Source organism: Pelophylax lessonae, assembly GCF_965119305.1.
Source record: "Pelophylax lessonae genome assembly, chromosome: 4".
Classification (NCBI taxonomy): domain Eukaryota; kingdom Metazoa; phylum Chordata; class Amphibia; order Anura; family Ranidae; genus Pelophylax; species Pelophylax lessonae.
In genome coordinates this window covers 138,062,847-138,085,744 of record NC_138771.1, presented here as the reverse complement: position 1 = coordinate 138,085,744, position 22,898 = coordinate 138,062,847, and the positions used below count along the sequence as shown (strand labels likewise).

Below are 22,898 nucleotides of genomic sequence, written 5' to 3'. Positions count from 1 at the left end.
ATATTCATATAAGACTCTTGCAAGATGTTTCTAATGTATCAAGCAATGCTGTATAAGCAAAGAGTGTTTTACTTAGCAATATTTGTTGCAGTCTAAATAAAACAGTACATTATAAAATCAGTGTTCGCAGAAAATTTACAATAAGACAAATACTAAAAAGAAATGAAAATGAACTATGTATGAAGAAACTTTATAAACATAAAGCAAGGGCTGATGTCCTTGCCATCTTGGGTTTGTATTTGATCAAGGCAATACTTCGGCCTAATTTCCCTGCCCTGCAATGTAAGGATCTAGCACAAGGGATGCTGGCCAATAATCTTTAGGAGCTAGATTTTTTTTTTTGTATCCAACAAATATTTTTATTTGGAAAAATTGAGTTGAATACTTACAATGACAGATAAATATACAAGTCATTATAAATGCGCCACATCCAGTTTAAACTGTTAGATCATGTAAATCAGTGGAAAAAACACATGTATTTAGAGCACACATATACAGGTCTCATGTACCAAACCTCAAGATACATCTCGATAATTCTATTGTTATCGCACCATGCCCAGCCTCCATCATCTAACCTGCCGCCCCTAAACCGTATCATGTCGGCCCTTCTGGACACTGCACAAGTCACATCTGGACCAGCTCCCGATGACTAAGTCCAGGGGTGTCTAGCCAACACGCCCATAGCTTCTCAAACTTATGCACACAACCCCTGTGCTGGTACACATATTTTTCAAAAATTAGGCTGTGTCCCATGTGCGCTACCCACATTTGATGCGAGGGGGGGGGGGTCTGGGGATTTCCAAAGTAATAGAATCACTTTACAGGCTTGGAAGAAAGCGTGGTTAATTGCCACTCCCGTGTAGTCCTCAGTTATAAGATCATTCAGCATACCCAACAGACAATATTTAGGGTCTAGTGGGATAGATAAACACCCTATTTTGGGTGTTCAAAATGAATGACCAGTAACAATGTAATTTCGGGCATCTCCAAGTGAGGTGGATAAGATCCCCCCTGTCCCGTTTGCATCTGTGGCAGATGGGGTCGTCTAGTAGGCCCATGTCATGCAGTCTGACAGGTGTGAGATGTGACCTCAAAACTATATATAACTGGGATAATTTTTGTGATAATATTAATGAGCTAATTGTCACCGCCTATAAATTGTCTCCTCATTGATCACTTGAGATTGTTTCCATATCCCCTCCCATCTCTCTCAAGGTTTGTTGGGGTACTTATCCAGATGGTCACTGAGCAGCATATTATAGCACTGGGAAATAAGGCCTTTAGGATGTTTTGTTAGGGAGATCTGTGCAAAGATGGGGGTAGGTGACAAAGTCCACAGGATTGCGTCGCCTTGGGCTGTAACTGCGTGTTGTAATTGGGCATAGTAAAACTGCATATAGGAGGGGAGGTTGTATCTCTCCTGAAGAACGGAGAATGCGAGAAGACTCCCATTATGAAAAATATGTTTCAGATGCCTCACTCCATATGCTTTCCACCTAGTGCCCTGGTCTAGTTTATACAATTCTTCATATGTTTTATTACCCCAAATCGGGCTATAGGCTGTAAATCCCTCAACTCCCTGGATCTGTTTAGTTTTACATCACACTCTATGTATAAGGTTGTAGGTGGGAAACGTTTTATTTGGTTTGGCAAACAGTCCAGCCTCTAAGCCACTGGGGTCCGAGTCAGCTCCAGTGCATTTTACCAGGATACAGGTATCCGACTGTTTTTGAGTAGTAGAGTTACCTGGAGAGGCCGAGAATAGACCTATGAGATGTTGCAATTGAGCTGCAAGGTAGTACTGCCATGGATTTGGAAGTGCCAGGCCACCCTGGCCTTTGGCATTTTGGAGTTGTTCCAACCTAATACGAGGGGGATGGTTATTCTAGATTAAGGACCGGAGGATGGATTGTACTATCCTGAAGGTCTTCAAGGGAACCACCACCAATGAGTTGTTTAAGAGCCAGATTGACACAGACTCTGATTCTTGGCTGTACCTCAATATAAGTGCTTGCTCTGCAGACATGTATAACTAGGAACAAGCCAAAGATCAGGACAGGAGGCAGATATGGATAACAAGGAACCAGGCCATGGTCAGGACAAGAAGCAGACACAGATAGTCAAGAACAAGCCAAAGATCAGGATAGGCAGCAGATACAGATAACTAGGAACCAGGTCAAGGTCTGGACAGCAAGCAGACATGGACAACCAGGAACAAGCCAGACGTTAGTACATAGGAATCAATGGAGGAGATAGGCTGGAAAGCAGGCATATAAGGGACTCAGCAGCTAGCTTGCAAAATAATTTATTGGGCAGAAAACTGAAACTGTAAAGAGTGTATTTCCTATTTTTAACATCTTTGTTTAAATTACACCCCAACAGGTTGTACGTCCATCTTTAGTAAACGTATTTCTTATGTATTAGGTGATTATAGGTCCTTTAACTGTATTATATGTATTTCCTCCTGGTATGTTACTACACTTACGTTCATCTGTCCATTTCTGTGCCATTGAAAGTTGCTGAAAATGGCCCCTATACTAGCCTCTATCTGTAGGTAGACCCGAAACAGTAAAGTGCAGTACAGTGATTTTCTAATAGTAATTTTTTAGCAGAAAATATAAAGGACAGTAACATGACAGGTTCTTCAAGACAATAAATTGCAGAAAAGAAACGAGTAAATAAGTAGGGAAGCTACTTATAAACTAGTTTTTTATTCTTAGAATATTTGCATCTAGATCTCAAATGAATCTTTATTGGATCTTAAGTGGGTGTTGTCTTACTAACATTTCTGTGGCTGGGTATTCATAGTATTTTAGAACAAGGGAATCATGCTTGACAATGTCTAGAATTAGATTTAAAAAAATCAGGAAATATGTCAGTTTTTGTACTGCGTGGCTATTAATAACGTTTTTTTTTACTCTTTTTCTTTTGTTTCTTTTAGGACTGTACTTTCTTCACACGAAAAGAAATCCTTCGGTATGTGAAACATTATTTAAAATCAAAAAAAGAAAAAAACAGAACTTCTAACAGAAAAGATAAGCCTTACTTAAAAAAGCAAATCATTTATGGGTCCCGAAAACTAAATGTACCTCCAGATATGGCCATCTTCCTGTATTTCTGGTTGAGTTGATTTATGTTTAGACTTTAAAAATGGCATGTAAGGGAATGTCAGCTTTTAATTATGTGCATACATTCCCATCCACCTTTGTCTCTGTAGTCAATAAGACAAATGGCTACTGAATAATTCTGTCTTTTCTCTCTCTTGTATTGCATGGGTTGACTCTAGCTGTAACTGAGTTTGCACAGATCTGTTAATTTCTGAAACCTGATTCACAATGGAACTTTATGTAACAGTCTGCCCATGCAGATCCCAATTTAAAGTTTCTCATGTTGTAGCACCCCCTATCAGAGTGAGCACATGGTGAACAGGACTACGAAAGGCATTATACAAGTTAGCAAGGGGAAGTATTCTGTGAACAAAGCTACACATTGTCGTAGGGCTATCTGCATTAGGTGGATGGCGGTGCATTTATAAATTTCGTACTAGGCCTAAATTCTTATTGGTACTGGCTGGCCAATGTTAGAATTCCCAACCTTTAGTCTAGTCTAGGGTTTTCTAAATATATATATATATATATATATATATATATATATTTATATATACACTATATTTCCAACAGTATTGGGACGCCTGGCTTTACACACACATTAACTTTAATGGCATCCCAGTCTTAGTCCGTTGGGTTCAATATTGAGTTGGCCCAGTGGCGTACCAACGGGGGGGGGGGGATGCAGGGGGGGACGGCCCGTCCTGGGTGCCACGCACTGGGATTGTGTCAGGCTGGCTCCGCTCAGGGGTGCCCGCCGGAGCCGCCAGGCCGGCCCGCATCTCCCTGTGAAGGCAGCTGCAGCAGCAGCTCCTTCAGTCCTTGCTGCTCACAGGGGGCGGGAAGAAGGTTGTGCATGTGCAGCCTCCCTGTGTGCCTGAATAGGAGAAGCAGTGAGGGCAGCTGCATATAGAGGAATTGATCTTTCCATATTTCTCCTGCAGCCGCTGAATGCCTAACTCTCCTCCTCTCCCTCCTGCAGGCATCCAGCGGCTGCAGGAGAAATATGGAAAAATCAATTCCTCTATATGCAGCTGCCTCGTTGCTCCTCCTATCCAACTTCTTTTTTCTGCCCCCCCCCCCCCCAGTGCTATCCAGCCCATTCCCCTCCCCAGTGCTGTCCAGCCCCCCCTCCCCAGTGCTGTCCAGCCCCCCCCCCTTTCCAGCACCCCCCAAATGCTCTTCAGCCCCCCCCCCCTCTCCAGCCCCCCACTTTTACAATGCATGAAAGACACTTTAGTTTCTCCATAGTGGAGAAGGATCTGGGTGTTCTGGTAGATCCTAAGCTTAATAATAGCATGCAATGCCAAACTGCGGTTTCCAAAGCAAGCAAAGTCCTTTCTTGTATTAAGAGAGGTATGAAGTCCAGAGAGAGATATATCCTTTTGCCCCTGTACAAATCATTAGTAAGACCTCATCTGGAATATGCAGTTCAGTTTTGGCCACCAGTTCTCCAAACGGATAGCGGGGAACTGGAGAAAGTGCAGAGAAGGACAACCAAACTGTTAAGAGGCATGGAGGAGCTCAGCGATGAGAAAAGATTAGAGGAACTGATTTTATTCTCTCTTGAGAAGAGGAGATTAAAGGGGGATATGATTAACATGTATAAATACATAAGTGGTCAATATAGTGAACTTGGTGTTAAATTATTCACTTTAAGGTCATCACAGAGGACAAGGGGGCACTCTTTATGTCTAGAGGAAAAGAGATTTCATCTCCAAATACGGAAAGGTTTCTTCACAGTAAGAGCTGTGGAATAGACTCCCTCCAGAGGTGGTTCTGACCAGCTCAGTAGATTGCTTTAAAAAAGCCCTGGATTCTTTCCTAAATGTACATAAAATAACTATAGGTAAAGTTGATCCAGGGAAAATCAGATTGCCTCTTGGGGGATCAGGAAGGACTTTTTTGCTGTAGGAATTTTGGATCATGCTTTGCTGGTGTTTTTCACATTCCACTGGATCAACTGCGGGTATAGGATTGTGTATACTGGATTGTATGATTTTTTTTACTTTTTTTATTGGTTGAACTAGATGGACTTTTTTTAAACCTGATTAACTATGTATCTTTCACAAAATCTGTCTGCACCAGTCTTTATGAATTCCAGGGCTTGTGTCCTAGCTCACCGCTATTATATATACAGGATTTCTATGCAATTCTAAAGAATCACTTGAGTGACAGGAAGAAATAAGTGTGGCAGATTGTGTTGTGCAGGACAGTATAGATCACAGAGGAACCCTTGAAATAAATTTCTGGTCTCGGGGAACCCCTGCTAAAAATTAAAATTCTACAACTCAGAACACATTAGTGTGACAGTCAGTGGGAAGAATGCTCCTTACTCTTGTCATCATTGGGAAGAATTACCCCCTTACAGATAGCTAAAAGGGACAATGGTGTCATTGAGAACTTATCTGAGAGGCAGAAATTGCCCATTTCTCAAGGAACCCCTAGCAACCCCAAGAGGAACCCTGGTTGAGAAACCCTGGTATATATTAAGGAATCTTGATTTTGAAATGTGAAGGCCCCAGAATATGCCAGGTGCTATTCCAGCAGTTCAGGAGATCAGAAATGGATGTCTAGAAAGGAGTGAACGGGAGACAGATGATAGAGGAATAGTTGTATGGGGTAAAGTCAAAGTGAGGGAAAGATACCCCTAAATCACTCCAGTAAGAACAGTTTGTTCCACTAACTAAAGGTGCTAGAGCTATGAAGTTATCGGTGTCCATGTAGAGGATCCAAGTCATCCATTTGGTTTGAATATTATCAAACCTGTTTTGCTGTTGGCCAGTTAATTCTTTCCCCTTCATCATATGGCATAGTTTGACTACTCATTCCCTAATTGTGGGTGAGTGCCATTATCTAAGAATTAATGCTCTAGCTGTGCATATAAAAATAAAAAATCTAAGTAGTGATCACTTGGCTGCTGAAACTGATCTGAGGAACATCAAAAGTAGCACAATTTCTGGGGTCAGCGCAAGTGTGTTTGATGTGATCTTAGGATCTGAGCCACGTTTTCAGGCTGTTGATTTTTAAAAGTTTACAATCGACTACAGTCTCACTTAAAAGGGGGACACTGCAAAAGCTAGTGATTTAAATAAAATAAAAACCTTCCACTGAAGCTTGCCCAAGAATGGAAAATTTTCATTAGTAACTGGGAGATTTTCAGTTATTGTTGAAAGGTTTCTTTTTGGATGATTCCAACCAAAATAATATTACCATGTATGGATTGAGGTCATATAGATTTCCAAAACATGAAGAAACATTAGTGGCTATTGGTCAGTTTATTCTGACAAATGATAGTATATTTTCAAGGACATGTTACAGAGTCAGCTAGTGGATGACAGAGGGTAATAGGCAGCAGTTTGTTGGTATTGACATCTTCTGGATGGATGGGTGGTTAGTTAAGTAGACATCAGACATGGGTTCTGTTGTGTATAATCCATAGCACTGTTTAGATGAAACATAGAGAAATATGACTTGTATACAATGAATAATAACAAATAATTTCTAGTACTGGAGTTGAAATTACTAATCACTTTTCAAGATTAATCGGTATATAAGTGAATACTTAGTATTGTTCACTGTTTGGTACTAAATGGAATACATTGGGTTTTTGTGGTTTCTTACAGGTTACACGGGAGGTTCTATGAGCTGGCTCCTAATATTGTGCCTATGGATTATACAGATGATCCAGATGTCAAAGTGCCCATGCAACTTATCATTAATATGCCTGAGCTTATGGTGAGCTATGAATCAAAAGATCATTTTAGCTATCATTAATGGAGCAAAAAGTTTAATGTTTAAATATATAATTGGTATGCCAATGATGTGTTGGTAGAGGATATAAGATCATTTTTTTTATTATAAGGTTTGTTATTTCACCTAAAACAATGGAGCCATGCATTTCATACTTATAGGGAAAGGTAGAATTACAGATTTTAAATATCTCATGATAACTGTCAATATAGCTACACATTGCATTTCACATTTTACTTTTGCTATCTGTTAACGTCAGTGGAACTCCACTAAAACTACACTAAGCACTGTCTGTATATCAACCAGTCACATACGTGTACACAATGCAGTTGTAAAAAAAACATTTACCTTTAATGAGGGGCGTTGTATAACAAGGTTTGCTGTGCGAATGTCTTCTGGGGTTTTCTATGATGCACAGCCATCATAGAAAACCCCAGAAATGTCTGCAATATGTTTACTTCCTATGATCACTCCATCTAGTGGCTATAATGCTGTATTTTACTGATTGAGGTTTTTCAGGAAAACACCATATTTTGGCTACTAGATGGAGCTAATAATCATAGGAAGTAAACCTTTTACACAAATTATTGGGATTATTTGTGACGACTGAGAGAATGCTTGAGACATTCACACAGCAATCTATTTATAAATAGACCCCTTGAAGATGATTGGGGTCCCATGACTCCAAAAGTCATGCATATGTGTCTCTGTCCTTTTACTGTATCTCCTCAGCAATGCATAGATAATCAGGTTAGAACCAAGAAAGTTAAAATGAATTCCAGGATGTAGTAGGAGCTTCTTGTATTTTGCGCTGTCATTCCGTAGTGGAGGATGGTGGGCACAGACACAAATTATTTCATATTAGCATGTATATTCCTGGATTTTCAGTATAAGAGTTTACCATTTTTGTTTTTAGTGATTCTAGACATCACCTAGACAGAGTTCTCTAACATTTACCATCTTCTGTAAAAGCAGCAAAACTGAGGTGCAAAGTAGAACAGCCCAAAGTGACTAGTTAGATCTCAGTTTACTGAAGTCGTATAAATTAACCTCTTCGAGCCTAAGCCTTTTTCTGACATTTGTTGCTTACAAGTTAAAATCAGAATTTTTTGCAAAAAAATATCTTACAGTAGAACCCCCAAACATTATATATCTTTCTTTAGCAGAGACCCTAGAAAATAAAATGGCGATTGTTACAATCCTTTATGCACATTTACGCAGCGGTCCTTCAAATGCAACTGTTTGGGGAGATGGGATGTCTGCCTTGACAAAAGGGCACTTTGGGCATCAAATCAAGGGGCATAGGGGGAGGTGCTCAAGCACCTTCTACCCCCCGCACATGCCTGGGTGGCAGTAACACACTGGAGCCACAATCTGTAATTCCTGCTTGTAAGGCAACTTATTCAGATGTCTATTGTATAGGTAGCAGAACTGGATGCGGTATAGAAGGCACTTAAAGTGATTCTAAAGGCAGAAGTTTTTTTTTATATCTTAATGCATTCAAAAAAAACCTTTTGTGTGCAGCATCCCCCCTCAGTCCCCCTGATACTTACCTGAGCCCCACGAGTGCCTCGGCCATCCAGGACTCTCCCTTCTGATTGGCTGAGAAAAAGCAGTGGTGCCATTGGCTCCTGCTGCTCTCAAAGTCAGTTAGCCAATGAGAAAAGAGAGAGGGGACGGGGACGAACTGCGGCTCTGTGTCTGAATGGATACACAGAGCTGCAGCTTGGCTCAGGTGCCCCATAGCAAGCTGCTTGCTGTGGGGGCACTTGACAGGAAGGAGGGGCCAGGAGCACCATAGAGGGACCTGAGAAGAGGAGGATCCAGGCTGCTCTGTGCAAAACCACTGCACAGAGCAGGTAAGTATAACATGTTTGTTATTTAAAAAAATAAAAACGAGGAGACTTTAGTATCACTTTAATGTATTAGAGGACATACAGATAAAAATAGTCAAATGGTATCCTCTGTGCAATCCTCTGTTAGTGCGAAACTACCAGTGATAGTGAAAATAACACATAAACCCCAAAAAATTATTTATAACCAATAAAGTCGTTGCTTACACTGTCATATGTATTCCCACACCGTTAAAAATGTCAGATAGAAAATGTGTTGTGCAAATCAATAATAAATCAAATATCAATAGCGCATGTAAGGATTCATGCGTTAAAGTGCATAAATATGTGACAGTGTACCATATCATAAATATCATAAGTTATCATACATATATGTAAAGTGCCGAGTGCTAGTAATGCCAAATACCACGTGTTGTGATCCGTGCTAAAAACAATGTATGGCGTCGGTGGATAACCCACCAAAGACACCGCTGCTTACCGCACTCTTTAGGTCGGTGACTCAACACTCCTTGGTCACTAGAACAAAAGATAAGCCTCCATTGCGTAGCATATGTTGCGTATAATAAAAAAACTTAGCATCCACTCACAGTTTAGGGAGTTCACTGTCAGCTCAAAAGGTGTTCGCCGGGCCGATTCCGCGTTCCACCGGCTCAAACCACCATTCCCCGAAGTGACGTATTGACGTACACAAACCACGCCCTACGCGTTTTGTCATACAACGTCATCTGGAGACGCTCCAGATGACGTCGTATGATGAAACGCGTAGGGCGTGGTTTGTGTACATCAATACGTCACTTCCGGGAATGGTGGTTTGAGCCGGTGGAACGCGGAATCGGCCCGGCGAACACCTTTTGAGCTGACAGTGAACTCCCTAAACTGTGAGTGGATGCTAAGTTTTTTTATTATACGCAACATATGCTACGCAATGGAGGCTTATCTTTTGTTCTAGTGACCAAGGAGTGTTGAGTCACCGACCTAAAGAGTGCGGTAAGCAGCGGTGTCTTTGGTGGGTTATCCACCGACGCCATACATTCTTTTTAGCACGGATCACAACACGTGGTATTTGGCATTACTAGCACTCGGCACTTTACATATATGTATGATAACTTATGATATTTATGATATGGTACACTGAGCACAGCCCATGTTAAACTTATTGATGTTTTAACAGCACGTAGCACTTTTGATTGTTTGCACTACAAGCACTATATGCACTTTTCTATAACGTATGAAGTATATAATTGCACAAACACATTTTTAAAGTGGTAGCGCCGGTCCCAACATTACTTGCAATTTTTTCTATAGATACCTGAACTCCTCATAAAAATCTTGTTGTATGCATTGGCCTCCCTGATACTACAAGTATTGCTTTTATTGGAGATATGTTTTTTTAGGGGTAACTGACCAGCAGCAAGGGAGAATCAGCACTGTGGTCTACTGACACCAGCACCCAGTACATTGCTCCCAGTGTAGCCCCCCATACTTTTCTTTGCTTTGACTTTTTTGTCTTTTCAAATTATTCTACTATATTAGTGTTGTTTTATTTTCATAAATAAAAAAGGCCATGTGGAAATTTCGTGGTTAGTCAAGGAGAAAATGAACACAAGAGAAGTTAAAATTAAGGCTATGGGGTATTGATTAGCCATTTTCCTGTTTGACTAATCAATTTACGGATGAAGAGAAATGTCATCTGATGATAGATATGCAGTCAATTGTGCATATTAAGAATCACTTTGCTGACACTTGAAAAACAGCAGCTGGAAACATAAACACTAGTGTTCCGTGTAATGCATTATATGACGCAAAACCAAAAACGTGTGACCGCAGCTCTGGAAAACCATAGTGAACAGGTTTTGTGTAGTAATCTATACAAAAAGGTGGCAAAGGAACTATCAGGCTTTTTACTAAGCTGGTGGAAAGTATAGAAGCCCGTAGCAACCTATCAGATATCACAAGTTTATAGCAAAGCTTCAAAACTTTGTTGCCCTTGGTTACATGGTAATGAGCTATAACAGATATTTCAGTAAATATATATGTTCACTATATTGTCAAAAGTATTGGCACACCTGCCTTTACACCCACATAAACTTTGATGTTAACCCAGTCTAAAGCCCCGTACACACACAACGATTATCGGCTGACCTTTGTCCAGAGTTGTGTTTTGTTGGTTGGAATGTGCCTAGACTGCACACAAATTTTCTTGCCCAACAAAATTCTACTTCAGAAGTGATGTCATGTGTTGGTTTGCTTTCTTTTTGTTCTTTCTTCACTGAGCATGCCCAGTCTTGCTCATCAGATTTTTCCCTGTCGAAATCTGTACTGACTGCACGAAAATTGGCCATTATGTTGACGGCCAACAAAAATTTTATAGCCTGCACACCAGATTTTTTTCGGCCGAAAAGTCGGAGTTGGTTGTCAGAAGCATCATACTAACAAGCCGACAATCGGCAGATCGGTCGTCGGACGAAAATTCCCTGCCAATTTTCGACGCGTGTGTACGGGGCTTTAGTCTGTAGGTTTCAATATTGAGTTGGCCCACCCTTTGCAGCTAGAACAGCTTCAACTCTTCTGGGAAAGCTGTAAACAAGGTTTAGGAGTGTGTCATTTGTGAGGTCAGGCACTGATGTTGGACGAGAAGGCCTGGCTAGCAGTCTCTGCTCTAATTCATCCCAAAGGTTTTCTATCGGTTTGAGGTCAGGACTCTGTGCAGGTCAGTCAAGTTCCTCCACTCCACACTCACTCATCCATGTCTTTATGGACCTTGCTTTGTACTCTGGTGTGCAGTCATGTTGGAACAGGAAGGGGCCATCCCCAAACTCTTCCCACAAAGTTGGGAGCATGAAATTTTCCAAAATATCTTGGTATGCTGACGCCTTAAGAGTTCCCTTCACCAGAACTAAGGGACCAAGCCAACCCCTGAAAAACAACCCCACACCACACTCCCCCCCTTCACCAAATGATTTGGACCAGTGCACAAAGCAAGGTCCATAAAGACATGGATGAGCGAGTTTGGAGTGGAGGAACCTGACTGGCCTGCATATAGTCCTGACCTCAACCCAATGGAAAACCTTTGGGATGAATTAGAGCAGAGACTGGGAGCCAGGCCTTCTCATCCACATCAGTGCCTGACCTCACAAATGCACTTCTGGAAGAATGGTCAAACATTCCCATAGACACACTCCTAAACCTTGTGGACCGCATTCCCAGTAGATTTGAAGCTGTTATAGCAGCAAAGGGTGGACCAACTTAACCACTTGCCGACCGCTCAAGTTGAGGGTACTGCGGCAAAGTGGCTCGTTATCGACAACACCCCATCTCGGCGGCGCGCGCGCACCGCCGGAGGCTCGCTCCCGCTGTATTCAGACACAGCGGGAGTCGGGCCAGGGGAGAAGAGGCGGTGATCACCGCCGCTCTTCCTCGATTGTCTGGGATCGAGTGTGGAAATCCGCCCACTTGTGTAAACAAAGTGGGCGAATCTCTTCTGTGACAGACAGTCACAGATTAAAGGATTCAGCATAGCTGAACCTGCGACCTGTGTCTGTATCACACTATCCCCTCCCCCCACACACATCAGTAAGCATGAGGCATACATTTAACCCCTTCATCACCATTAAGTTAACCCCTTCCCTGCCAGTGTCATTATTACAGTAACAGTGCATATTTAAAGCACTGACTACTGTAGTAATGTCACTGGTACCCCCAAAAGTGTCAAAAATGTCAGTTAGGGGTCCGATCTGTCCGCTGCAATGTCGCAGTCCCGCAAAAAAAAAAAATGCAGATCGCCGCCATTACTAGTAAAAAATAAAGAATAAAAATGACAAATCTTTCCCGTAGTTAGTAAACACGAAAACTTTTGCGCAAACCAATCAAAATACGCTTATTGTGATTTTTTTTTTTACCAAAAATATGTAGCAGAAAACAAATTGGGCTAAAATGTTAAAACATTTTGATTTTTACATTTTTTTTTGGGAATGTTATATATCAGAATGTGAAAAATATTGTTTTTTTTTTCAAAAGTGTCGCTCTTTTTTTCAAAAATTAAAAATCCCACAGGTGATCAAATACCACCAAAAGAAAGCTCTATATGTGGGGAAAAAAAGGACATAAATTTAATTTGGGTACATCGTTGCATGACCACGCAATTGTCCGTTAAAATAACGCAGTGCAGAATCGCAAAATATAGCCTGGTCAGTAATGAGGTAAAATCTTCCGGTCTTAAAGCGGTTAAAAATACGCTCATTGAGGATTTTTTTGTCGAAGACATGTAGCTAAATACATTTTGGCCTAAATATATGACAAAAATTGAATATATTGGATATTTTTTAACTGTCAAAGTAGAAAATGTAATTTTTTTTTCGCAAAATTTTCGCTCTTTTTTTATTAATATCGCAAAAAATGAAAAGTGCAGAGGTGATCAAATACCACCAAAAGGGAGCCCTGTTTGTGGGAAAAAAAGGACGTAAATTTTGTTTGGGTACGGCGTTGCATGACCACGCAATTGTCAGTTAAAATCGCGCAGTGCCAAGTTGCAAAAAGTGGCCTGGACGTAAAGCAGGAAAATCCTCCGGTGGTAAAGTGGTTAATATTGAACCCAACAGACTAAGACTGAGATGCCATTAAAGGTTATGTGCGTGAAAAAGCAGGTGTCCCAATCCCAATATTTTTGACAATATAGTGTGTTTGTATATATATATATATATATATATATATATATATATATATATATATATATATACACTGCTCAAAAGAACCACTTTTAATCAGAGTATAGCATAAATTCTAGTAAACTCCTGGGATATCGATCTGGTCAGTTAATTAGGAGAGGGGGTTGTTAATCAGTTTCAGCTGCTTTGGTGTTAATGAAATTAACAGGTGCACTAGATGGGCAACAATGAGACAACCTCCAAAACAGGAATAGTTTTACAGGTGGAGGCCACTGACATTTTTTTCCCTACTCATCTTTTCTGACTGTTTTTCACTAGTTTTGCATTAGGCTAGGGTCAATGTCACTACTGGTAGCATTAAGGGGATACCTGGACCCTATAGAGGTTGCACAGGCAGTTTAACTCCTCCAGAATGGCACATCAACACGTGCCATTGCCAGAAGGTTTGCTGTGTCTTTCAGCACAGTCAGAAGAGCATGGAGGAGTTTCCGGGAGACTGGCAGTTTCTCTAGGAGAGCTGGACAGGGCTGAAGAAGGTCCTTAACCCATCAGCAGGACCGGTATCTGCTCCTTTGTGCAAGGAGGAACAGGATGAGCACTGCCAGAGCCCTACAAAATGACCTCCAGCAGGCCACTGGTGTGAATGTCTCTGACCAAACAATCAGAATGTCCTGTAGTGGGCCATGTGCTCACTGCCCGGCACATTGGAGCTCAATTGGCATATTCCATTGAACACCAGAATTGGCAGATCTGGCACTGGCGCCCTGTGCTTTTCACAGATGAGAGCAAGTTTACCCTGAGCACATGTGACAGACAAGAAAGGGTCTGGAGAAGTCGAGAAGACCCCTGTGCTGCCTTTAACATCATTCAGCATAACCAGTATAGTGGTGAGTCAGTGATAGTCAGGGGAGGCATATCCATGGAGGGACGCACAGACCTCTACAGGGTAGACAATGGCACCCTGACTGCAATTAGGTATCGGGATGAAATCATTGGACCCATTGTCAGACCCTACTCTGGTGCAGTGGGTCCTGGGTTCCTCCTGGTGCACGACAATGCCTGGCCCTTATGTGGCGAGAATATGCAGCCAGTTCCTGGAAGATGAAGGAATTTATACCATTGAATGACCCCCACGCTCTCCTGACTCAAATCCAATAGAACACCTCTGGGACATTAGGTTTTGGTCCATTAGACACCACCAGGTTGCACCTCAGTCTGTTCAAGAGCTCAGTAATGCCCTGGTCCAGATCTGGGAGGAAATACCCCAGGACACCATCCATCGTTTCATTAGGAGCATGCCCCTACGTTGTCAGGCATGCATACAAGCACGTGGGGGCCATACAAACTACAAAGTACCATTTAGAGTTGCTGAAATGAAATTTCAGCAAAATGGACTAGCCTGCTGTGTCATTTTTTCACTTTACTTTTGGGGTGTCTTTTAATTCAGCCCTCTGTAGGATGATAATTTTCATTTTAATTTCCATCAAAAGATATGGCATCCTTTTCATTCCTAACACATTACCCAGTCCATACAGTGGCGTACCTAGAGCATTTGGCACCCGGGGCGGTTTCTATATCTGGCACCCCCCTCCCAACTTTAAAATTTTAAAATGTAAAAACACCCGCAAAAATTTGTAATTTTTCCAAGAATATTTATTGCACAAATTTCACAGCCCCCCTATCACAGTGCCCTTTGCAGTCTGCCCCCCCCCCTTCTCTCTAATCACAGTTCCCCCATTTGCACTCTCTGCCTCCCCTGCACAGTCCTACCTTTGGCATAAACAGATAGCTAATACTATTATCAATGTGTTTAAGTTTGAGTAAGAGATTTGAGACATGCTAAAGGAGATGGTCAGAGACTGCGGACATGGTGCAGGAGATAGTCAGAGACTGAGGACATGATACAAGAGATGGTCAGAGACTACGGACATGATACAAGAGAAATCTGAAACTGAGGACATGATACAAGAGATGGTCAGAGACTACGGACATGGTACAGGAGAGGGTCAGAGACTGAGGACATGATACAAGAGATGGTCAGAGACTACGGACATGGTACAGGAGAGGGTCAGAGACTGAGGACATGATACAAGAGATGGTCAGAGACTGAGGACATGATACAAGAGATGGTCAGTGACTGAGGACATGATACAGGAGATGGTCAGTGACTGAGGACATGATACAAGAGATGGTCAGAGACTGAGGACATGATACAATAGATGGTCAGTGACTGAGGACATGAAACAGAAGATTACCAGGGACTACAGGCATGATACAGGAGATGATCAGAGACTGCAGACTTGATACAGGAGATGGTCAGAGACTACAGACATGATACAAGAGATGATCAGACACTGCAGACCTGATACAAGAGATGGTCAGAGGCTGAAGACATGATACAAGAGATGGTCAGACGAGACTGAGGACATGATACAAGAGATGGTCAGAGACTGAGGACATGATACAAGAGATGGTCAGTGACTGAGGACATGATACAGGAGATGGTCAGTGACTGAGGACATGATACAGGAGATGACCAGAGACTACAGACATGATACAGGAGATGATCAGAGACTGCAGACATGATACAGTAAATGGTCAGACACTGCAGACATGATACAGTCGATGGTCAGATACTGCGGACTGATACAGTAGATGGTCAGACACTGCAGATGTGACACAAGAGATGGCCAGAGACAGCGGACATGATACAAGAGATGATCCGAGACTGCGGACATGTTACAAGAGATGGTCAGAGACTGAGGACATAATCCAAGAGTTGGTCAGAGACTGAGGACATGATCCAAGAGATGATCAGAGACTGAGGACATGATACAAGAGATGGTCAGAGACTGAGGACATGATCCAAGAGATGATTAGAGACTGAGGACATGAAACAAGAGATGGTCAGAGACTGAGGACATGATACAAGAGATGGTCAGAGACTGAGGACATGATACAAGAGATGGTCAGAGACTGATGACATGATACAAAAGAAAGTCAGAGACTGCAGACATGATAGAAGATAGAAGAGCACTAGGGGGGCTGGAGTGCACAGGGCAAGCCAAGAGCACTGGAGGAGCTGAAGGGCGCAGGGGGAGGGAGGGCTTGAGAGAATTAAGAGGGGTTTGAAAAGCATTGCAGGGGGGTTGGAAGGCGCAGGGGGTGGAGAGCACTGGGGGGGACAGGGAAAACCAGGGGGATGGAGAGCACGGGGGAGGGGGGGAGATGGAAATCACTGGGGGGGGGGAGCCAGGGAGCACTGGGGGAGATGAAAAGCACTGTGGGGAGCTGAAGAGCACCGGGGGGGGCTAAAGAGCACTGGGGGGCTGAAGAGCACGGGGGGCTAAAGAGCACTGGGGGGGCTAAGGAGCGCTGGGGGGTACCAAGAGCACTGGAGGGGTGTTAAGAGCAGGGGGTGTTAAGAGCAGGGGGGGTGTTAAGAGCACGGGGGGGGTGGTAAGAGCAGGGGGGTGGTAAGAGCAGGGGGGTGTTAAGAGCAGGGGGGGTGGGGGGTGTTAAGAGCAGGGGGGGTGTTAAGAGCACAGGGGGGGTGTTAAGAGCACTAGGGGGCCAGCAAGTTGTATAGGAGGGGGATGGGACAGCTGCATATAGATGATTTGATCTTTCCATATTCCTCCTGCAGCCGCTGAATGACTGCAGAAGGGAGAGGAGAATCAGCCATTCAACGGCTGCAGGAGGAATACGGAAAGATTAATTCCTCTATATGCAGCTCAGCTGTTCCATCCCCTCTCCTATCCAGTCACACAGAAGGCTGCTCACCTTCTTCCCGCCGGCCGCCGCCCCCGCGAGCAGTGCGGATTGAAGATGCCTTCACACTGAGATGATGTGGGCCGGCCTGACGCCCCCCCAGTGCGTGGCACCCGGGCGGGCCGCCCCCCCCCCCGCACCCCCCCTTGGTACGCCACTCCATATCAGTATAGATATGCAACATGATAATTTTCCCCATTGAGATCTGATGTGTTTTCAAAGTGTTCCTTTAATTTTTTTGAGCAGTGTATATACAGTATATATCTGTCACAAATCTGTCTAAATCTGTGTTAGTGGGCACTTCTCCTTTGCCAAGATAATCCATCCATTTTTCATTTTTTTTTTTTTTTAAGATAATCCATCCACCTCACAGGTGTGGCATATCAAGATGCTGATTAGACAGCATGATTGCTGCACAGGTGTGCCTTAGGCTCAACAATAAATACCACTGTAAAATGTGCAGTTTTACTGCATTGGGGGGGTTCCAAAACCAGTCAGTATCTGGTGTGACCACCATTTGCCTCAAGTAGTGCAACACATCTCCTTCGCATAGAGTTGATCAGGTTGTTGATTGTGGCCTGTGGAATGTTGGTTTACTCCTCTGGTTGTGTGAAGTTGCTGGATATTGGCAGGACCTGGAACACGCTGTTGTATACGCCGATCCAGAGCATCCCAAACATGCTCAATGGGTGACATGTCCGGTGAATATGCTGGCCATGCAAGAACTGGGATGTATTCCGCTTCCAGGAATTGTGTACAGATTCTTGTAACATGGGGCCATGCATTATCATGCTGCAACATGAGGTGATGGTTGTGGATGAATGGCACAACAATGGGCCTCAGGATCTCGTCACGGGAATCTCTGTGCATTCAAAATGCCATCAATAAAATGCACCTGTGTTCCTTGTCCATAACTTACGCCTGCCCATACCATAACCCCACCGCCACCATGGGCCACTCGATCCACAAGGTTGATATCAGCAAACCACTCACCCACACAACGCCATACATGCTGTCTGCCATCGGCCCTGTACAGTGAAAACCGGGATTCATTCATGAAGAGAACACCTCTCCAAAGTGCCTGACGCCATAGAATGTGAGCTCAAGTTGGTTATGACGACAAAGTGCAGTCAGGTTAAGAGCCCGATGAGGACGACGATCATGCAGATGAGCTTCCCTAAGACGGTTTCTGACAGTCTGTGCAGAAAATCTTTGATTATGCAAACCGATTGTTGCAGCAGCTGTCCGGGTGGCTGGCTCATACAATCTTGGAGGTGAAGATGCTGGATGTGGTTACATGTGGTCTGCAGTTGTGAGGCTGGTTGGATGTTAGGGCTGCGCATCTTCACTTACCTCACGATTCGATTTGATTACGATTATTAGGGTCACGATTCGATACGATTCGATTATGCAATGCATCACGATGCATCACGATTACTGCCCAATGCCCATGCCCAGCCCACTGCCCAATGGTTTTCAAAACTTTATAAAAAAACAAACAAGCAGTCACAAATTAAAGAATAATTTTTATTTTCATTTGCTTTTAAAGGACACTTCCCTGGACCCTGGCATGGCCTGCAAGCCCTGCATAGTGCACTGCAAACATATAGTAGGTCTCCTCAGGGATGTGATAAATACATGGCGGTGTATGGAGGTCTCCTCAGGGATATCCAGGATGTGATATACACATGGCGGTGTATGGGGGTCTCCTCAGGGATGTGATATATACATGGCGGTGTATGGAGGTCTCCTCAGGGATATCCCGGATGTGATATACACATGGTGGTGTATGGGGGTCTCCTCAGGGATGTGATATATACATGGCGGTGTATGGGGGTCTCCTCAGGGATATCCAGGATGTGATATACACATGGCGGTGTATGGGGGTCTCCTCAGGGATGGGATATATACATGGCGGTGTATGGGGGTCTCCTCAGGGATATCCAGGATGTGATATACACATGGCGGTGTATGGGGGTCTCCTCAGGGATGGGATATATACATGGCGGTGTATGGGGGTCTCCTCAGGGATATCCAGGATGTGATATACACATGGCGGTGTATGGAGGTCTACTCAGGGATATGATATACACATGGCGGTGTATGGAGGTTTCCTCAGGGATATCCAGGATGTGATATACACATGGCGGTGTATGGGGTCTCCTCAGGGATGTGATATATACATGGCAGTGTATGGGGGTCTCCTCAGGGATGTGATATATACATGGCGGTGTATGGGGGTCTCCTCAGGGAAGTGATATATACATGGTGGTGTTACACCACCATGTATATATCATATCCCTGAGGAGACCCCTATACACCGCCATGTATATATCACATCCTGGATATCCCTGAGGAGACCCCCATACACCGCCATGTATATAACACATCCCTGAGGAGACCACCATACACCACCATGTATATATCACATCCCTGAGGAGACCCCCATACACCGCCATGTATAGATCACATCCCTGAAGAGACCCCCATACACCACCATGTATATATCACATCCCTGAGGAGACCCCAATACACGGCCATGTATATATCACATCCTGGATATCCCTGAGGAGACCCCCATACACCGCCATGTATATATCACATCCCTGAGGAGACCCCCATACACCGCCATGTATATATCACATCCCTGAGGAGAACCCCATACACCGCCATGTATATATCACATCCTGGATATCCCTGAGGAGACCTCCATACACCACTGGAATATCAGGGATGTGATATATATATATATATATACTAACCAGTGTGACCCCAGCATGTCTGACAGGAAGAATCACATGACTTCGGGGAGGACAATACAAAGCTGCAGCACAGGTTATAAGCACATTTTATGCAATCTGTAATGTTTCTAATATCGATGTGAGTCTCTTCACTGACACAGATCTTTCCTAGTTGCTGTGACCCCCTCGCTTCCCCTCTCCCTCAGTGTGCTTCCCCAGTGTCCGCCCCCTCACCTGGCTCTGCCGCTCTCCCGATTCGTGTCATCCTCCACCGTCATATCTCTGGCAGGGAAGGCCGCGACCGCCCCGAACCTTCCTGGGGCCAGAGCACTGATAGCTCCGCTCTCCTCTCCCGCGAGGCCCGGCCGCCGCCGCCACTCTCATCACGCGCCAGTGCCGCCATGACAATCTGTACTGACAGACAACTCCCCTTACCCCCGGAAATGACATCATTAGGTAATCGATTTTGCAGTCACCCCGAATCTATGCAGAATCGTGAGGGGTTGCATCGCGATACATCGATTCAGCGATTATATTCCGCAGGCCTATTGGATGTACTGCCAAATTCTCTGAAACCCCTCTGGAGACAGCTTATGGTAGAGAAATGAACAATCAATTCATGGGCAATCGCTCTGTTGGACATTCCTGCAGTCAGCATGCTAACTGCACGCTCCCTCAAAACTTGCGACATCTGTGGCATTGTGCTGTGTGATAAAACTGCACATTTTAGAGTGGCCTTTTATTGTGGCCAGCCTAAGGCACACCTGTGCAATAATCATGCTGTCTAATCAGCATCTTGATATGCCACACCCTTGAGGTGGATGGATTATCTCGGCAAAGGAGAAGTGATCACTAACACAGATTTAGACAGATTTTGAACAATATTTGAGAGAAATGGGCCTTTTGTGTACCTAGAAAAAGTCTTAGATCTTTGAGTTCAGCTCATGAAAAATGGGGGCAAAAACAAAAGTGTTGCGTTTATAATTTTGTTCAGTGTACAGTATATATACAAAGTGTATATATATATATATATATATATATATATATATATATATATATATGTAGGAAAAAATTTTATGTGCAATATTTTAGCTACATTTTGGTATTGGGAATGCAAAATGCCCCATTGCATGATTCTAGCCCACAAAGAGTGCATTTCAGATTTCCTTGTTGAGCTGAATGGGGATATCTTATGGCATACATTCTAATGATCATGGGCCTTCATTTTGTAATCTATAGACTGTGCCTGCAAAATAGCAGGAGGAATAATTACTGCAGAAATCTTTTGTCTTCTGATCAGCATCACCCATCCTAACACTCATTTTTCTTGTGTCAATTTATGACCTGCTGTTAGCTTGTTCTGCTGCCTCTCCATAGAAGAAAAATGTCCTAATTATTAGGTTGCAATAAGATGATGTCATACATCACAATGACACAACTAAAATGACCTCTTTCTCTTTTTCCAGGAAAACCCTTTCAAGGAGAGAATTGTGCAAGCATTCTCAGAAGATGGGGAGGGCAATCTCAGCTTCAATGACTTTGTAGATATGTTCTCTGTGATGAGTGAAATGGCTCCCCGTGAGCTGAAAGCAATCTATGCCTTTAAAATCTATGGTAAAGGTTATGTAATAAATACAGGGGCATGTGCAGTATTTTATAGCAGACCTTCCAACAAATCTGTGTAAATAGGGACGGGGATTAATAGGCATCCTTCTAGGGGAGATGAAGAGAATGGTACTTTGTCTCTTTCTTCCCTCTGTCCTCCTCTCCTTCATTCCATGTCTCCTCTTTCTCTCCTTATAATTTTGGCCATCTTTTGCACTTTCAGTTTCTATCTTCTTCTCTATTTTTTATTGTTTGTTTTTTTATGTCTGAATCAGTGGCGTCCCTATGGAGGTGCGGCTGACAACCCAACAGAGGGGTGACACCATCAACTAGGAAGTGATATATCAGACTGCAATGGTGTCACCCCCATCTGTGACAGCGCACGGATCAGCGAGCCAGTACTGATCGCATTATTTGCAGAGATTGGTTTAGGGTGCGCACCTTTACCATGCGCTGCCGGCCTGAAACTAGCCTGCCCAGCGCCATGCAGGGCACTGTGGCAGGCTAGACAAGAGCGAGCCCAATTGTGCGGGGAGAGGCAGGGTTTACTCCATGTTTTACTGCACCAGGTGATGCCAACCGCAGTGAGTTTTTGTATCTGCCTTTCTTTGTCATTTTATCTCAATCTTCTCTTTCTCTACCTGTCTGTCCATCAATTCTGGTATGCATGTCCAACCTACTTTCTCTTTCTCTAAAAGTATAATTCCACTTTTGGGAAAATATAGCAAATGAAAAAAATAATAATATAATAAATATAATATGGGGGGTGTGTGTGATCCCTGCGCTGTCTGAGGTGGCCAGAGACTCCCTGCTGCAGCGCCACTGGGACTGATACTAAAGCAGTAAATGATATAATTCAAAGGGTAGTGGTGCGCTTCAGGGATTGGCTCTAATGGATCTCTATTTGGGTTGGTGGCAGTGATGTGTACAATTCTTGCTTTAAAGGTGCTCCGCGTGATAAATATAATATTTATGTTTTTAGGTGATGAAAGTGCAGGTGTATTAATCAAATCAGTCAATATCAAGGTTTTCTTAAAATAAATAAATATATGAGTACGGTGTGTATCAATGGATAAATAAATAAATAAATAAATATCAGAGTGCTACTTCTTTACCAGTGATATCAATAAATAAATTATATAAATCCAGTGTTGGTCTTCAATCTGATTCATAAACAGTAAAACACATATATATTGTGCTCAAAATAAAGTGCTACATGCAATTTTCTATTAAAACGGTGCTAGAAAAGATGTCTGTGAATAATTCAATTGTAATTCTTCAAATATAAATATTTAAATGAAATAGTCCAAAAGAAAAAAATTATATAGAGAACATCCAAAATAGCTTGTGTGAATACGTTCCTCGCTTATATCCGTGCTTCACTCATGCAATTAAGTGACTAAG

At 43.1% G+C, this 22,898-nt stretch overlaps 1 protein-coding gene across 1 annotated transcript in view; it reads left to right on the top strand.

Annotated features, from left to right (window-relative positions):
- Positions 1-22,898, top strand: part of CIB2 (calcium and integrin binding family member 2) — a 56,466-nt gene that overhangs the window by 24,379 nt on the left and 9,189 nt on the right. Inside the window, exons 2-4 of the mRNA XM_082255129.1 lie at positions 2,942-2,976; positions 6,734-6,845; positions 21,356-21,503. Coding sequence (XP_082111255.1) covers positions 2,942-2,976; positions 6,734-6,845; positions 21,356-21,503 — 295 coding nt within the window. The remainder of the gene's footprint in view (positions 1-2,941; positions 2,977-6,733; positions 6,846-21,355; positions 21,504-22,898) is intronic.